General features: G+C 43.0%; 3 protein-coding genes across 12 annotated transcripts in view; 2 read left to right on the forward strand and 1 right to left on the reverse strand.

Moving 5' to 3' along the window:
* Positions 1-6,877, forward strand: part of nrg2a (neuregulin 2a) — an 88,747-nt gene extending 81,870 nt beyond the window's left edge. For 7 of the 8 annotated variants that reach the window (XM_086012159.1, XM_086012160.1, XM_086012161.1 and 4 more), the window contains 5 exons: positions 1,013-1,115; positions 1,212-1,335; positions 1,699-1,826; positions 1,913-2,134; positions 3,859-6,877. In XM_086012159.1, coding sequence (XP_085868285.1) covers positions 1,013-1,115; positions 1,212-1,335; positions 1,699-1,826; positions 1,913-2,134; positions 3,859-4,519 — 1,238 coding nt within the window. In that variant the 3' untranslated portion in view covers positions 4,520-6,877. The remainder of the gene's footprint in view (positions 1-1,012; positions 1,116-1,211; positions 1,336-1,698; positions 1,827-1,912; positions 2,135-3,858) is intronic. The other variant, XM_086012162.1, reaches the window with a different exon arrangement.
* Positions 6,878-6,896: 19 nt separating this feature from the next.
* Positions 6,897-15,968, reverse strand: slc22a6l (solute carrier family 22 member 6, like). Of its 2 annotated transcripts, XM_086012167.1 has the most exons (12): positions 15,887-15,968; positions 15,494-15,571; positions 13,987-14,505; positions 13,804-13,907; positions 13,500-13,654; positions 13,223-13,391; positions 12,002-12,125; positions 11,791-11,906; positions 11,470-11,684; positions 10,402-10,510; positions 9,298-9,501; positions 6,897-9,178 (listed from the first exon to the last, which is right to left on the reverse strand). In XM_086012167.1, exons 3-12 carry the CDS (start codon positions 14,383-14,385, stop codon positions 9,091-9,093), a joined length of 1,683 nt encoding a protein of 560 aa, XP_085868293.1. In that variant the 5' UTR covers positions 14,386-14,505; positions 15,494-15,571; positions 15,887-15,968; the 3' UTR covers positions 6,897-9,090. The 2 variants fall into 2 exon arrangements, with proteins under 2 accessions (XP_085868293.1, XP_085868291.1); XM_086012165.1 differs by lacking the exon at positions 15,887-15,968 and having other exon boundaries at positions 15,494-15,832.
* Positions 8,399-17,101, forward strand: part of LOC147133516 (neurexin-2-like) — a 150,988-nt gene continuing 142,285 nt past the window's right edge. The window contains exons 1-4 of one of the 2 annotated variants that reach the window (XM_086012153.1): positions 8,399-8,530; positions 9,326-9,506; positions 13,190-13,293; positions 13,482-13,620. The gene's annotated coding sequence lies outside the window, so the exon portion shown is untranslated. Of the gene's footprint in view, positions 8,531-9,325; positions 9,507-11,590; positions 11,856-13,189; positions 13,294-13,481; positions 13,621-17,101 lie in introns of those variants that run through there. The other variant, XM_086012154.1, reaches the window with a different exon arrangement.

The raw sequence follows: 17,101 nt of genomic DNA on the forward strand, positions 1-17,101 counted from the left end.
GCCTGGTCCTCCTTTTGTTTCCTCATTCCATCTTTAACAAGCATGATGTATCATGTTTGTAGCCGCCAGATGCCTCTCAACTCTCGCCTGCTTTCTCTTTGCATATGCCTTCCCTTTCTATTACTTCTGGAGATTTAGTACCCGTGCCTTGCCTCACTCTGTCATAAGTCGAGCTGGAATTTGCCTATGAAGTCTACAAAAGTCTGCGCTGTTTGATTTAGCTTTCAAAAGAGCGGTTGTTGGTATGAGCATGCGGTGCTATATTTAGAGCCTACGGTCATGATTTGCTTCTGTTTGCTGCTATTTCCGTCCTCCTTTTGACAGCTCTCATTTTCATCAAGCTTTTCCAGAAATGTACTTTGCTGGTTTGAGGGTGAAATGAACACTAGCGTGAGGCTGTCTTCTCGTGGGAAATGAGCGGGGAAATGGTACATCAAAGTTGAGTCGTTTTGAGTCGCACATTCAAAACGGGACTAATTGCAACGCTGTGAGTGTCACAAAATGCTATTGTGTGTGAAAAATGGTGGACATTTATATACATATATATATTATTATTTTTTGTAATGAAAGCACTCAATGATCATCGCTGAAATTAACCCAGTTTGCCACAAGGGGAAAAAAAACAAAAAAAAAACACTTGTATATGTATTATGTCAGAAACATAAATTGGCCCAATGACGTCAATCGGCTTGGAAACTTCTATAGGAATTGCACAAATGTTTATCACATTATTTATCCTTCCCACTGAGGAGGGAGTTGAGTCTAACCCTCAAACTCACGCAAACTCTTCTCTGGAAAAGCTCCCAAGTTGTAATGTCGCCTTTGTGATGATGTAACACGTGAATAGTCAGGGCCGGTAAGAAGTATTCTAAAGTTCATACTGTAGCTATGCAGTGTAAAGAAGGAAGCTGCTTTTGAAGACGCTCACTGTCTTCTCCCTTTCTAACCTGTGTCATTGTCTGTGTTTTTGTTGTTGTTCTTTTTATTTTTTTTTATTGCGTGCTGTGGACAGAGGCAGAAGAACTCTACCAAAAGAGAGTCCTGACAATCACGGGCATTTGTGTGGCTCTGTTGGTGGTGGGCATCGTTTGTGTGGTTGCCTACTGTAAAACCAAGTAAGATGCTACTCGAAAATGCAGCGCAAAGACCCTTATCAAGCGCGTCGCAGCTCGCGTATATAGTGCGATGAGTGACCAAGTCTCTCTCAACAGGAAACAGAGAAAGAAGATGCACAATCATCTGAGACAAAACATGTGTCCAGAGCACCCCAATCGGAACCTAGCAAACGGACCCAATCACCCAGGACCAGGACCAGAAGAAATCCCCATGGTAGACGTGAGTTTCGGATGGAGCAGTTCTTCGGTTTTATGCGTTGGCTCTTTATCAGGCAGGGAATGATATTTGTAAACCTTCGCACCTCAGTCGAGTTTCATTTGAGTTCCCCTTGCAGCTCCTTTTTTAAGAGTTGTACGGTAAATACTGAAAGATTGAACAGTTGGACCCTGCATTCAAACGTTTAAAGGTCAAACTAAGTTCGCCTGCGACTTTTATAATGCTTTTTAGGTTCAACAAATATCCCGAACTTACTGTGAGGTATATAAGGAGAAAGTGGAAAAATAAGTCATTTATTGTAAGTGCATATCAAGATGTCAATACAATTCAACTTTTTTTTTTTTTTTTTTTTTTTCTTTCACCCAGTACATATCAAAGAACGTCCCAGCAACTGAACGAGTCATACGGCCTGCGACAGAAGGATCCTTCCCTGCCAGCCACACCTCTTCCAGATCTCACAATTCTTCCACACGCGCCCATTCATCAACACACAGGCGAGCGCGCGTCGGGTGTATCCGTTCCAAAAGGCTCCCGGAATGCCTCCGCGACGTGAGCCCTGACACGCTTTGTGCTCTTTCAGACCCGAGGAACGGACGTGGAGCCTGGAACATTCGGACAGTGTCCTCTCTGACTCACCGGGGATGATGTCATCGTCGGTGGGGACCAGTAAATGCAGCAGCCCCGCGTGCATGGAGGCACGGGCCCGGCGGGCCGCGCACTGCGCTTACAATGACCCCCATCGGCCGGCCCTCCGATATGGGGACTCCTTTGACTCCCTGGGAGACTCTCCGCATAGCGACAGGTGGGACTGAGCCCGCGGCTCATTTTGGGAGGTGAAAAATGTGTCACATGGTAATCTATTTAGTCATTTCACAAGTGCGACTACATTCTGGGTTGCCAAACAACTGTCAAACAAACACACCATGCGCATGCATAGCATCCGAAGCACAACAACAAGCGCCTGTATAAATTGTCGTCATCAACCCTGACAAGTTTTGTCTTGCGTTTTGTGTGTTTGACTTTCTTCTTTTTTTTTTTTTAAGCGTTTCCGCGTGAAAGGAACCAGCCTACGTCGAGTACGCGCGCATGAATTGTGCCTCCAATTGCTATGCGCAGCCCGATTACATAAGCGACATCCCCTTAGAGTCCAGTAACAAACAACATGGGCCTCGTCCGTTATGGCGGCTTCTGCATCAGCAAAATCAGCACCGCCTGTGGAAATCTCTCAGGCTCACTTGGCCTTAGTGTATAGAGCTTCCTAAAGGCTCGTCACGCTTCAAAGATCCACAGCGATCAGCGAAATGTAACTGCTGCCGACTCGTCTCGCGAATGTGTTGCGTGGGCGTATTGGTGGCGAACGAGATGAGGTAGACCTGCATGAGTCGAGATCCGATGCAAGAGCTGCATAAACGAAACCCCAAAAATGCACAATATGTTTTTTATTGTAGCTGTCGTTGAAGTGTGTGTGAAGTAGCTAAAGTAGGAAACCGATTTTTTTTTTTTAAAACATCATCTGTACCTCACTAGCATTTGTACTTTCCACAAAGAATTATCTCAAATATTTTTTTGTTTTAATAGCGTTTAAAAAGAGGTCACTGGTTCATTGTAATCGGCATTGAGCTTCAAAGCCTGAGGATGCGAGTTTAGTCAGTTGACCTGACTTGCCTGTCTTGTGACGATGTTTTTTTTTTTTTATGTTGCCCCACACTTCGCATTCTTAGTTCGAATTGATTTTTTACAATGGAATTTTTAAAGCACCAATATCAACAACTGTAATCATCTAAGTAGAATGAAAATACATCTGCAATGTATCCGAATCACCTAAAAATATATATTAAAAGACTTAATAGAAAGGAAAAAAAAAAAGAAGTGGGCCTTTTATAGATCCTTGGGGAACGCCAGAGGATAATGATGATGATGTTAACACAGCTGGTTCGCAGCTCTGTTATGCAACATAGACAGCTCTTCATTAACCCGTGACACACATATTTTGTCTGTGGGAGAATCCACAGAGAAACCACGTCGGCCTTCTTTCTGGGAGAGCTGACTTTGGGTGAGGGACTGTGCACACACTAGACTGAGTACCCGTCAATCAAAGGACGGACAAAAAAAAGCAAAACAAAAAAACATTCACACTGTGCCTATGCACAATATAGAGTCTTCACTTCTTTTTAATTTATTATACTCATCATTTCTCTCAAGGGGAAATTCAACTCATACTGTATAGACGGATGTGTTGCACACCGCACGTCCCATTTGAGATTCAAATTCTCTACGTTGGAAACCACCGTTCTGTCATCATTAATAATTAGCAGCTAATATTACATGCCTGAACAGACTCAGGAACAGGAAGTCAGTTAGACACAGACATGAAAGGCATTTCCAGGTTTATGTAGGCACATCCATTTTGCAATGCAATGACTACTCTTTGCTCATTACATCCGAAACTGCATTCAGATTCAGATCCGGCACTTCTGAACCCTCACCAAAGACGAATCCGCTTTCTCTGCTCTCCCCTCCCGACAGATATGTGTCGGCCCTAACGACACCAGCCCGCCTGTCGCCAGTGGATTTCCATTACTCATTGCCCCCGCAGGTGCCTACCTTCCAGATCACCTCGCCCAACGCCGGCCACGCCATGTCCCTCCCTCCCGCCGTCCACAACCCGTACCCCCTGGAAGACAACCAGCCTCTGCTGCGCCGCTACCAAGTGCCCCTCCACGACGCCCAGTGCCAGGAGGCCTACCGGCAGCAGCGGCGCACCTATCCCAACGACAGCAGGGGCAGCCTGCCCTCCAGCCCCTACCGGCTGGCGGACGACGAAGACTATGAGACCACCCAGGAGTATCTCTCCTCGAGGGAGCAACCAAAGAGAAGCGGGTCGGGAGCGCCCGATAGCCGGCGCTGGAGGAGATCCAGACTGAACGGCCACGTGGCCCCGCGCGGTTACGAGGCCTCCCGGGACTACGGCTCCCGCAGCTGCCTAACGGGAAGCGAGTCGGAGGAGGACGGCGGCGAAAGCACGCCCTTCCTCAGTATGCAGAACATGAACGCCGAGCCCTCCACCATCTACAGGCCGGCGGACAGTCGGACTCCTCAGTCGTCGGGGCGGCACAGTGTGCGCGGCGGGCACATGCAGACAAGACTGACGCACTCCCGCTCCAAACCGGACACTACACCCCATTAGCGAGCGACCATGAACCGACGAAAAAAAAAAGTCAATATAGCATAGACCTGCATCTATAAGAAATATTTTTATTTTATATAACTGACAGATATTCTAAACAAATGAAATATTTATTTTCATTTTAGCAAAAGTTGTCTACTAGTTAACAGCAAAGACTTTTTTATAGGGAAAACTCTATTTATATGTACATTTTGATTTACAGCATAAAAAGATGTGCCAGTTTTTTCACAAGGTCAAAAAGAGAAAAAAAAAAAAAAGAAAAAAATAGAGTAATATTGTGGTGCCTTTTGCTGTTTGCCGATGCCAGAGGGCCAGTGGAGGTTTTTGTAGCCTTTCTTATACGGACGCCTCATTTTTTTATACACATTAATGTTTTGTTTTGTTTTGTTTTGTTTTGTTTTGTTTTTGGTTTGTTTTTTTTTCTCTCTCTCTCTGGTCGAAAATGTCTTTTCTTTCCAAGTCGCCGTCCTTTGAGGAGTCGCACCCCACTGGAACGTCCTTCCATATCACGCAATATAAACCACTTTCATCACAAAGTGTATGTTTACATCAATGTAACTCACCCGTAGGGTTTATCATTTGGGATCAAATAGAATGCCTGCTTCGTGACGACAATGTCGATTCTTTTTGCCATCCGATTCGCGCGGGCCGAGCAAGTGCGTGTGTGCCACCCCGCTTGCATGTATCGTTAAGAGTTCCGATGGTTGTTAATGCGGTGCCATCGACCTGGAGGGTTTACCAGTGCGCATCAGAAATACACACTGCTTTATTACGACTGTGTCCCCACCCCGCCCCCGAGCACTACTGAGTAGGCGCAGGTGAAGCTGCGGTAGGTTGTGTTAAGTTATGCAGGTCATTGCTTGATGTGTTTACAGATAACCCCCCCCCAACCCCCCAATTCCCAGTCAGACCCCCACCCACCTTTTCTGCAGGCCCCCCTCGTTTGAGCCTTTTATGAGCCTCACAAATACTGAGCCGCTTGGCACAGGGTGACCCCTGCCATCAGAGGTGGTGGGTGAAACAAAAAGATTGCATCTGTTTTCACTCAAATCTTAGCACCCCCCCCCCCCCTTTAAAATCCCATACTTCATCATCCTTCTGTGTCCATTCTGGCTTTTGTGGTCTCTGTTAGAGGCCACACAGTGTCTCAGGATTCCCCCCCCCCCCCCCCCACACACACACACTCACACTTCTTTTTCACCCTAATCCCTCACCCAGTTAAGTCTGTTTGGGACCTTCATGCACTCTAAACATGCGCATAAAGTCAAATAGGAGGAAGAACAAAGTAGACATCACAAATGGAATAGCTGTGAAAGGGATCATACAATGCAAAAATATGCAAACTTTCTATTTTGCTGTTTGATGACATCATTTTCTAAGAGGTGACCGTGCGACGTGTGCGTGACGCCTGTAGTGTAGGATGAAGCAACACGATATACAGTCAATGCATATTTAACACAGTTATTTTTCTTTGTAAAAAAAAAAAAAAAAAAAAAAAAAAAAAAAGCCATCTATCGAGTTTCTTGTGCACATACTTATTTTATCACTCGGTTTAGAGCGCTTCACTTTTACATGCACACTTCCAGTAATGTCAAGTAGCATCCAAATAGTGTCTCCTCCGATAGTACTGTGTACCTACCGCTTTGTCTTATTGACAGATTTAGTCATATCAAATTCAGCCTGATTCAAGGAATCAAATACATTCAAGCCCCCAGAAAATTCTGAAAATCTGAGTGGAAAGCTGAAGTTTTTGTCACTGTTGGTATGTTGCTATTAAGCATTCAAAATAGATGCTAATGATTGTTCTGCACTTCGAACTGGTTTTGTGGTAATTGCACAGTGGTCTTTTTATGGGGAATGGTCTTTGGTCACAGGTCACTTGCAGGTAATTTCACTATCCCTGCCTCCTCCTCCAACTTCAATTCTGTGATTCCCCTCACTTTGGCAAAACTCACCATGTTGAGGTCCTACCAGGCATGCCCTGCTACAGTCTCCTCTCTTTTCATTTAAAGACCCACTTCCACCTGACCTCGCACCCCCCCCCCCCCCGGCTTGAAACTCCTTTCCTCTGCATGTCCTTGTGGTCAAGGTTAGATGGGTGCATGGTTTTAAAAAAGGAGAAAAAAAAAAAAAGAAAAGCAGCAGACAATTCTATTCCAGTCGATGAAAGTGTATTTCATTTAACATTCAGCAATAAAAATACAGCCCCCACCCCTTGCCCCACCCGACCCCCCCACATGTCATTCCTGGAATATGCTAGAAATAAAAGAAACAATGCGAGATTGTCATCGATTGTAAAATAAAATGAAAAATGATTCCACCTGTTCATATGAGGAAAATAAATCTTTATTCATATCATTTTTACGATGTAGTTATTTCTGCAGAAATGTTTGCCCTGCATCTTGGCACATTTCCTTGCTTGAATGCACATATTAATGTGAATGTGTACAACATTACATTTTGAGGACATTATTTTATTATAGTTCATGAGAGGAGACGCACGTTATACTTTTGAAAAAAATAATAACACATAGGCCCGATGTTTTTTCTTGCAGAGGAGTGGAAATGACACAACAGATGTTAATAATATATTTATGCTATTCCCTGTAAAGATTAAAACCTATTTGAAAAATAACATTGAAATAATTGGATATGTCCCTCTATTTGTTAAACAAAAGCAAAATCCTCCGGAACTTTATATTGTTCAGACGGGTGTGTTTTATCTAGCAATAACATACTGTATGCTAATAGATGCACTGTACTGTATTTCTGTTGAATTTAGCATTGACGAAAACACACCACTAGATGGCAATACCAATTCCAAGACGAACACATCGCCCAACTATTGTTGGGTAGGAGTCCCTGTAGTACATTTAAACCTTAACGTAAAGGTGATCAAACTTTACAAGCAAATCAAACACGTCCAAACACATTTATAAAACAAACATGTATATTTTATTGACGTGCTATGTGAATAAACTGCACGAATGCATCCATCTGATTTTCACGCTTACTTATAGCAATATTGTATAAATGAGCCAATTCTGCTCTTATAGTAACTTTTGGTTCGTACAGACTGCATACACATGAACTCAAATGCGCCCGAGACATGGTGGCCGACCCTCATTCAGAAGCCAATGACCAACATTTCAACCAAGATTTGTTCCATGAAATTGTATTAATTTATTCCCAACAGTCTATCCGAAGCATTTTCCTTCCTCTGATCAGTTGGTTTGAGCAAAACGTGTTGCAGCCAACTTTGACAAGCAAAGCACGTCTGGAATGCGCACCTTAATACAAATAATATCTGGTGCATATCACTGATTTTATTTACATTGTTTTTCATGCTATTTGATATCGAAATGTTTATACTGAACTGCTCCAGACGATGGAACATGTTCGTGCTGTTATTGCATTTTTGTTATTGCATAATGGTTCTATAATTGCGACATGATGTGGTGGCATTAAATAAGTCAGGTAAGTCCCCCTGAAGTCCCAGGCACCAAATGCACGACCTGTCACCGGTGAAACATGAAGTTTAATATAAGCCAATCTAGTTAGCAGCAAGTGGAAAGTTCAGTAAAAATATAACTGGGACATAACGTGGAAAAAAATGCATAATGGATAACACGCTTTAAGAGAGTCGGGGGCGGGGGCACGAAGGACTCTTAAAGATGTTAGCACGTGCAAACATACAGCTCGTGTGGATTGCTTGCACTTGTTTAGTTGCAGTTGTTGCTGCAATATCACAGCCATGCGCTGGGTGTCGCTGTTTCAGCGCATTAACATTTAAACCTGCCGCGGAAGGAACAGGACATCTTTAAATAGAAGGAACATCTTCGAATAATCATTTCCACCCACAAGTAAGACGTTTAGACTTGTCCTGGATTACTATTTTACCTGCGTTGGCGTTTTTATTAACCCTCAAACTCGTTCTGACAACGTTTAAAATTTAACTAAAATGGGGGCAGAAATTACGAATATGCAACGTCTACCGCAGACACCTGACAGGTGAGTTTTATTTAGCGTTAGCGTCCTTGCTCATGAAAACTCATGTCCATTTGTTCCAAACTTTTGAGAGCGCGTCCAACTGTTCAATGATTCAGTACTGTTTGCACTTTTTTTTGTGTGTGTCTTCTGACAAGGAGCAGAATGGCAACGTCGAATTAAGTTCACCTGTACTAGTTGGTGCATTTTACGTTCATCGTGAAATTTCACTGAGAGTCGAGTGTATGGTGGAACTAGAACTTGGTTCAACTTTAGGAAGCTTCAAATGTAAGCTTACTTACTAAATGTTGTTCAAGTTAAAAATCTTTATTATTTCTTTATTTTCACACATTTGTTACATTTGCTATTACTGTGATGTATCTTCAATGTAGAGTACATTAGTTGTACTCGACAGTAGGCTACTTACCCCCCCCCCCCCATGATTGACTCGTCTATAACTACCATCATTCTCCATAATCCCAGCAGTCATACATGAGATTGTAAAATCACCGTAAAAGCAACTGTAGAAACAGCAGTAGCCACTCAATTTTCATTACCACATCACGTGTACAATTTTGATGCATTCAAACGACCTGCTTCAGGAGATTTGCCTGCGCGTCTTGCTTAGCGGCTGCTTCCTTTGGTGGCATTTTGGAGACTCTACCAGAGCCCCTGTATCGAAAGCAGACAATTCATATATGGATCAGTGTTTTCTTTTAGTTCACTCTGCAACTATCGGCATTTATTTATTTATTTTGTTTGACTTTTGTGAACATGATGTGTCCATTTACCTGTCTTCCACATCTTGTATTGTGTCAGGAAGCGGCGACCCAAGTGTTTCCGGGAGGAATAAGGCTGCCACGCCACTGATGATGGGAGCTCCTCCGTAGATCAAACCCGGCAGCCAAGGTATGTAGTCACCGCTGAGAAGCACCATGGGGGCCACCATCGCCCCGACGCGAGCCATCATCGCTACACAGCCCATTCCGTTCTGACTGAGGTACAAAGTTAACATTGTCTTCCTTGTGTGGTAGAATTGAAGTTTCAATCAATCTTAGACTGTGGAGGTGAACTCTCCCACCCATGCTTTCTTGCCCAAAAATATGCACGTTAGATTAATTCAAGACTATGAGTGTTCCATTTGTGTACAAAGTCAGCTCGTGTAGGCTTTAGCTCAATCTGACAAATGCTATCGAAAGTGGATATCGCAGTATGACAGCAGTATGCATATTTCTGACTGTTTCCTAATCATTTTTGGTTGATATTTTATTACTGCGTTGGTCATTGGGTTTACGTGACCTACCGGTAGGACCGACGTCTGGGTCGCATACTGTAGTTAATCTTTAGCTCATCACTTGGCCTCTGACCTTTCTTTGGGACACTGCAATATCTGCCGCTGGAAATAATTTCTTTATTGAATTCTTTATCATTTCCATGCATCCATTTCTATAGTGGACCTATTTGTCCTCATTTGCCGATGAGCCGAAGTGGAAGCAGGTACAACCTGGGCTGGTCGCTAGTCAGTTGCCAGGCACATACAGTGGAAACAACAATTCTAGATCATTTTAACACCTTTGGATAATTGAGTCTTCAGTGAACATGGCGTGTGTGTTTTTTCAATGTGGGAGAACATGCAAACTCAATTTAGAGCCATTTTACTTTCAGTATAAGACGTAATGCCATTTGAGGCATTATGTAATCATTCAGAGTGGCTTGTCAGCGTGATTATGCCGCTCAAATAGTCAAGGAGAAAAGTGCTCAGCTGAAATTCTGACTCAGTCCTAATGAGCTTATGTTACTGCGTACATGTGCAACAACATTATTATTATTATTTATTTATTTATTTTTATTTTTTTCAGTAAACTAGTGTTTGACTGCAACTCACTCCGTCTTACCGAATTATGGTGGGGAAGAGCTCTCCAGAGTAAAGGTAGCAGCAGTTGAAGGAGGCAGCCAGGCAGCCTTTACCCACGACAGCCAGTGAGGTGCGCAGCGTCTGATGCTCTGTCGCAGATTGAACATTTCAGACATCAGGACACTCATGTTAGTTAAAACGCTAAATCCAAACTTAGTTGTTTGCCTTCAGTGTAGTACCATGTTTTGCCACAACATGTTGCGCAGCACTGAGCTCTAATTGGAAGAGATCCAGCCTAATTAGGAGAGAAGAAAATGGAGAGGGGGGCCCTTGTCGACATTTGGCGGCCCAGTGTTCTAACTTCCGGATAGCATTTAAACTTATAATGACAACATGGAGGGATGTGTTCAAACTTTTTTATGGTCTCTATTGCAGGTGAGTCTGGAACGTATCGCCGTAATAAAGCGGTGCTCCATTGATTAGGATAGATGTGATGAAACGATTTAGTATTTTCGTCAGTAACCAGCAGGGGGCACACTTAGTTCATCAATCAAACCTCTAAGTAAAGGGGAAAACTGCTGGTTCGGGATCATATTAGTGAAGTTGTAAGGCAGTTGAATTTTGATGTGATCAATGTGGTAATGTCATCAATGGCAATCTGAGTTGATCTTTTCTTAAGGCAAATGTTAGAGAGGTTCCCTATCCTAGTGTGGTTAGCATTCCCCATAGCTTAGAGACTTTGGATAGTCAGTTGGCTCAAGTTACTTTTATTTTTAATGATCTAAAAACATTTTTTTTTTTTTAATATGACCCCGCCTTAAAGCGGAAGTCAACCCCAAAGTTTTCTGTACAAGAATTTTCTCTATGCAGGCCCACTAGTCGTAACATGGCATTCTGATTAATTTTGTGTTTGTGGAATATAAATTAAGCAGCAAAATGCACTCATTCTATACCAGGATTTTTTTTTTTTTTTTTAATTTTTCAAATGCTAGTGTAAAAATGGGTCTGAAAATGTCTGGCACTGAATTAACAGTTTTGTTCCCGCTTAACCTAACTGTAATGTTTTGTTGACATGCCACTTGCAAGCATACGGTGTATTTTGTCATACCGTAAGGTACCATCAGGTTGACCAGTATGGTGATTCCAGCAACGACAAGTGCACCGCTTTGGGACGGACGGCGTCCGATAAAACTCATTGTCAGAGTTATGATGATTTTGGAGGGAATGTCCACAACCCCAAAGATGACTTGGATTAAGTAGAAGTCCACCCCAAACTTCTGGAGGTCCATGGCTAGCCCATAGTATGCAAAGCTTGTGGATAGCCTGTGGAAGAAAGAACAGCATTTGAATGTTTCAGTTTCAAGGTGTGCAAAGTGCTTACATGTAATGAGAAGTCATTTAAAGTGCCTGCATGCGAGTGTTTGCTCACCAGACAGCACCGAGGCAGATCGTCATCGACCGCATCGTGGGAGTGCGGAACAGATCTAAGACAGTGTAGGTGCCTTGTGAGCATGACATCTCTTTCTTCATGGACTCTTGCACCATCTTTATGCAAAGAGAAAGTCAACCTCACTCAATCTCAGTTTCTATATGCAACACAGGAAAATGGCCACGTTAGGACAGTGAACATTTCCGCCTACTTCCATGTCAATTTTGTCTCCTTCCTTGCGACGTCTGTTCATTTTAGCGACACTTTTAAGGTTCTTGATGGCTCGGTCATAGTTCTGGCTCAGGACCAACCATCTTGAAGATTCATGAAACCACCTGTAGGAGAGCGCATTTGATTACAGTCCAACTGCTACTTTCACATCATCAGCCAAACCCGCGTAATTCGGATTCAAACAGAGGGGCTTTGTTAAAAATTCTGCCTGTATCAAGATAACTGTTCTCAGTTTTGATTGACGCTGTCACAGAGAGTATTGATTTATGGTTTAAGTGTTGAGTGTGCAATAGACTGAAATTGACCATGGCAAAATGGAGTACCAATTAAAGTAGAATATTTAAATATTGATTTTAGATCAAGAAAAGGAAAGACCCCCCCCCCCCCCCCAAAAAAACTACTGTATCTATTTTTCAGAATAAGTAAACATAACATGCTTTTATGTCATCTAGTAAATGACAGGATTAAGTGTGGTCCGTGTTTGTGGGCTCCCTCTAGTGGTATGCAAAAGAATCACTGAATTAAATGACGAAACTGTGCACAATTTTACAATGGCTTCAACTTTTTTTTTTTTTTTTTTTTTTAATCCAGCACAGTAATTTTTTGTAACTACAGTTAAATACATTTAATTTCAAACATTTATTTTGGTACTATTTCCATTTAACTCTTGCAATACATTTTGATTTAACCATTATTCAAGTACAGTTCCAACTTTGCACAAATATACCACTTAGGGATGAAACCGACAAACACTTTGGCCTACTAAACTAGTGCCTTTTTTTCATTTTGATGATACTTGGAGAGACTAGTATTTTTTGAGGTAGTACTTGGCGTTACAAGTTTGAGAGCCTCTGCTTTCGATAGTAAACTAGTTGATGCTGATCAGCACCTCCGCTGCTTGCAGTTGTGTTCTCCATTTTGTTACAATTGATTCAAGCGGCTACTAATCAATAATCAATTCCACACACGCAATGTGCAAGAATCTTAATCTATTCATCAATGAGTTCATTCTTTAGTTTTATCCCTTGGTTTAAATTCATACAGAGCAGGTAAATAAACACAAATTAAAAAAAAAAAAAAAAAAAGGAATGATCTTGGTCCTCCTTGTAGCTGTACCTAATGTCGTGCCCTGTGTGAACGCATTCCGTTCTTTACTGAATCCTTGCAGGATGCTGATCGGCTCAACTTTGAACAATCTCACCATGAGTAGATGAAGAAGACGTAGAAGGGTGAAGACCCAGCCAAGGTCAACCACCTCCAGTCCCTAATGAAGTAAGCGAGCGCCGCCTGGATCAACTGTCCCAACGTGTAACAGTAGCCTGTGAGCGTGCCCACCCCGGTCCGCACACGGGTCGGGATCCACTCCACAACTTTATCAAAGAAAAAGAAAGTGTTCTCTCTTAGACGCAGCGTGCTCATTTGGCCTTGTATTCCCCCCCCCCCCCCCCCCCCTCCCCTAGTCCGACCGAATTGCTTACTGAGAGAGAAGGTGTTGAGGCCCACGCCCGACAGAGCCATTCCGCAACCAAAGCGGCACAGGCAGAACACGGGGAAGGACGTGGAGAAAGCAGCACACGTGCCGGCCACCGCCATCAGCAGGTAAGAAATGATCAACAGGATGCGTCGTCCAAACCTGAGATAATTGCAGAGTCACTGTAGCTCACTCAAGATGCGCTTGACTCCAAAATCGAATGACAACCGTCAGACAAATATGTGAAGTGTCTTAATATAAAGCCGCCGGGTTAGCTGAATTTTATTGATTTTTATTTTATTTTTTTTTACTTGTCTGCAAGACTTCCCAAGACAATGGATCCCACAAGAACACCTCCCATGTAGACGGTTTGGCCCATTTGCTTCAAAGAGCGCAGATCGCACACCAAATCCCACTGAACACACAATTTCACAACTTTTCAACACCCACGCTCAGACTCGAAATCCAGCCCGGATAAGAAAACCTAGCGTTACCTCGTCTATGATTGTGGAGGTCATCTCGGTCATATTGTAGGACCATCCGTCAGCGCATCCCTGGAGGCTAATGTCGACATCCGATTCTCCCGCCGCCTCCTGTTTCAAAGTGGCGTTCTTGTCCAGGAGGTGCCACTGTGGAGCAGCGTAACGCTGGCAGCTCTGACGCTTGCCCGTTTGGTCTAAAGGCACCGTGACTGTCAAGATTTCTTGCGGGCTGAGCCGTAGCCGCGATACGTTTGCGTGCGGGGTGCAGTAGTGAGGAGGCACGGCCGCCACAAAATTCTGCAGCATGTTGTGACTGGCCATGAGTAGCACGGGAATACAGAGCAGGGTCACGTGCAGGATCTGGAAGCGGCCCGTGCTGCCCACCTGCTCAAGAAGGTCACCAAATGCCATTTTTAGGATGTTTCTTTTTTTATATATTTTTTTTATTCTCCACAAAATGGCGCCAGCAGCTCTAGTAGTTAAGTTCCCGAAACATTTCTCGATATGTCCCGGTCGTGATCAACACAGCGCCTGTAAAGATAATTTGCAAAACAATGGGCAGTTATTCTGTTTGTATTCCTAATTTTAAATTCAAAGCAGACATGACATGAAATTGCCTTGACAGTCGCTATAAATCCACGAGATAAGAGTATATCTTAAGAGGATCGAGCTACCTGCCGTTGACTGAAAAAAATGTGGGAAAGACACCGGGAAAACTATCATCTCACACCTGCTCACAATTAAAGACAAGTTAGAGAGTTTTTAGTCACGGCCTGTTTTTTTTGTCCTAATCCTACCACAGAGGAAAATGTAATAATGGGTCACGAGGCTGAAATTTGATTTAAATATTTAATTGGTTGGGTTTACACGGGCTGCAAACCACGCTGCACATGACAGTTTGGTTGCAGGCTACCGTTGCGGCGCTGGCACCACAAACTAATTAGATCAATGAATCACTGAGCCAGAAAATGAAATATGAAAATTATTATTATTTTTTTTTTTTATCACATCAAAATGACAAAACTGTCAGTGACTTTTTCAGTTTGGGTTTTCGTCGCAAAAGGATGAAGGATACATGGATTTAAAAGTAGCCCAATTACATCCGTCAACATTTCACTACAGTACCGTGGCTGCAAAATGTCGACACACCCCTGCCATCAAAATGTCGGGAAAAGCCTACTAGAACAGCGGAACCTTTTTACGCGCTACCTTTAATCTTTTTATATGACGCGCTTCGCCTCAACAGCAGCATCTTCCCTCTTCTTCAAGTTCTTCGCATATTAAGTTCAAAGCTGTGTGCCCGTTTCATTTTTTTAATAATATTAAGACCAGTTAACTTCTTTTTACCCGTGTATGGCACTTACGAATGTTAGTTTACACATTGCGTACAATGTCAGCAACTTGATCTTTTTCCCCCCAAATATTTCATGTGGTAAAAATTTCACCTAAATCCGAACAGTTGGAGATTTTTTTTTTTTTTTTGAGCTTCGGGTTTCAACTGTAGTTGGGAAGGACTTACCTTCAGAATGCGACGAATGAAGGCCTTACCCTCAAATCTCCCATGGGATTGCGCAAGAGCATCAACTCAAATCGAATACTTTGAAAAAGAGCAAAGAATGAAAAGGAAGTAGATGAAGTTGCGGTTGCATGTTAATGCCAATGATCGGCTCTCAAATTCCAGCGCTTTCTCTGAACTCTGGATCATTGGAAGTGCGATTGAGCCGGCCGCACGAGGGATTAGCAGCCCGCTCACTTAACGCGGAGGTTGAATGCGGAGCCTTTGCTGAATAGGATCAAAGTCTGGTCAGGCAAGGGAGCAAAAGTGGGCAGATACCGGCAGTGTGCGCGACTCATTTTCCACTCCCCTCTCCTCATTAGTTATTTAATGTGTTGAAGTGTTGAAATGCCTTACTTGTATTTCTTGGGAATTTGGTCTTCCCTCCTTGAACAGTAGCGTTCCCCCGAAATGTGGCGAGCCCAATTTGTTGAATACCGTAATAAGAATCCGCCGTAACATTAGGAAAGGGAACATAATTGCAATTGGGCAAAAGTTCTGAGCATCAAACAGAATATGTGTGCAAAATCTTGTGCCTTTGCACGGCAAATATGCAACCTGATAATAACTGTCGCGTTGCTGTCGTTTGGAGCACAAATCCGAACCTCTGCCTTTTTTGTCCTGCTGAATAGTTTGGAGGAATGCATGCACTTGTGTAATGATCAGCGTGAGGTGTCAGCCCGAATGAAGCCGCAGGTGCACCAAAGCAAAACAAAAAAAAAAAATGCGTTGATTCAGCTGGAAGAGTCACATTCAGGACAGAGTTGTCCTTTCAACTCATTTTTTTCCCGATGTTTTGAATCACCCAAAGTTAATACACGTAAAGGCACAAACCTCACCAGGAACGTCATTGGGTCCACGTGCAAAATCTATGGAGAGACAATCCAAGAGCTCTGCCACCGATTGTTGTCTTTGCAAAGATGAAACCGGACAGGTTTGAATCGAAAAATGCTTCTCATGTTTTTCAGCTCGGCTGTTGGCTGGATTTCTTCTCATTTCTTTAATATGCGTGCGCTCCAGAGAGGCAGAGCGAGTACGTCAAAGTGTGGCTAATGCCATTCCTAACTTGGTACATGATAAATTACAACCCAGAGTTGGAAACAAGCAATATCTCGCTCACGACAACACCTATTTGTTGCGTTTAATCGGCGGTTGTGTACAATTAACAAACCGCAAAGATGTCAAACTTAATCTGTCACGGACTCATTTTGAGCTATGCTGTCCATAAAATGGCGGGGAAAAATATTTTGATGCCCCAAATAGTCTTTGACGGTGCAAAATAGACCAGTTTAATATGGCCTTAAAAGTGTGCCGATTCAATTTTTTTTTTTTTTTTTTTTTCATTTCAGCATTCATAATAGATTTCATTTTGAAGTTGAACTTTAAACTTGTAAAATCAGATGTGCATCACAGAGAAGACATTCTGTCTTCCGTTTTATTGCAGAGGTCAAACGTGACTGCCACCACATTGACAGTAGTGACACATTAGTTATTTTCTCATTGCCTTAAACGTCTCTCTCTGTTACTAGTTACAAATACTGTAAACACAATATAAACTTTGACCTCTTGTCT

Source organism: Filicampus tigris, chromosome 17 (assembly GCF_054856515.1).
Source record: "Filicampus tigris isolate MCC_2025a chromosome 17, RoL_Ftig_1.0, whole genome shotgun sequence".
NCBI lineage: Eukaryota > Metazoa > Chordata > Actinopteri > Syngnathiformes > Syngnathidae > Filicampus > Filicampus tigris.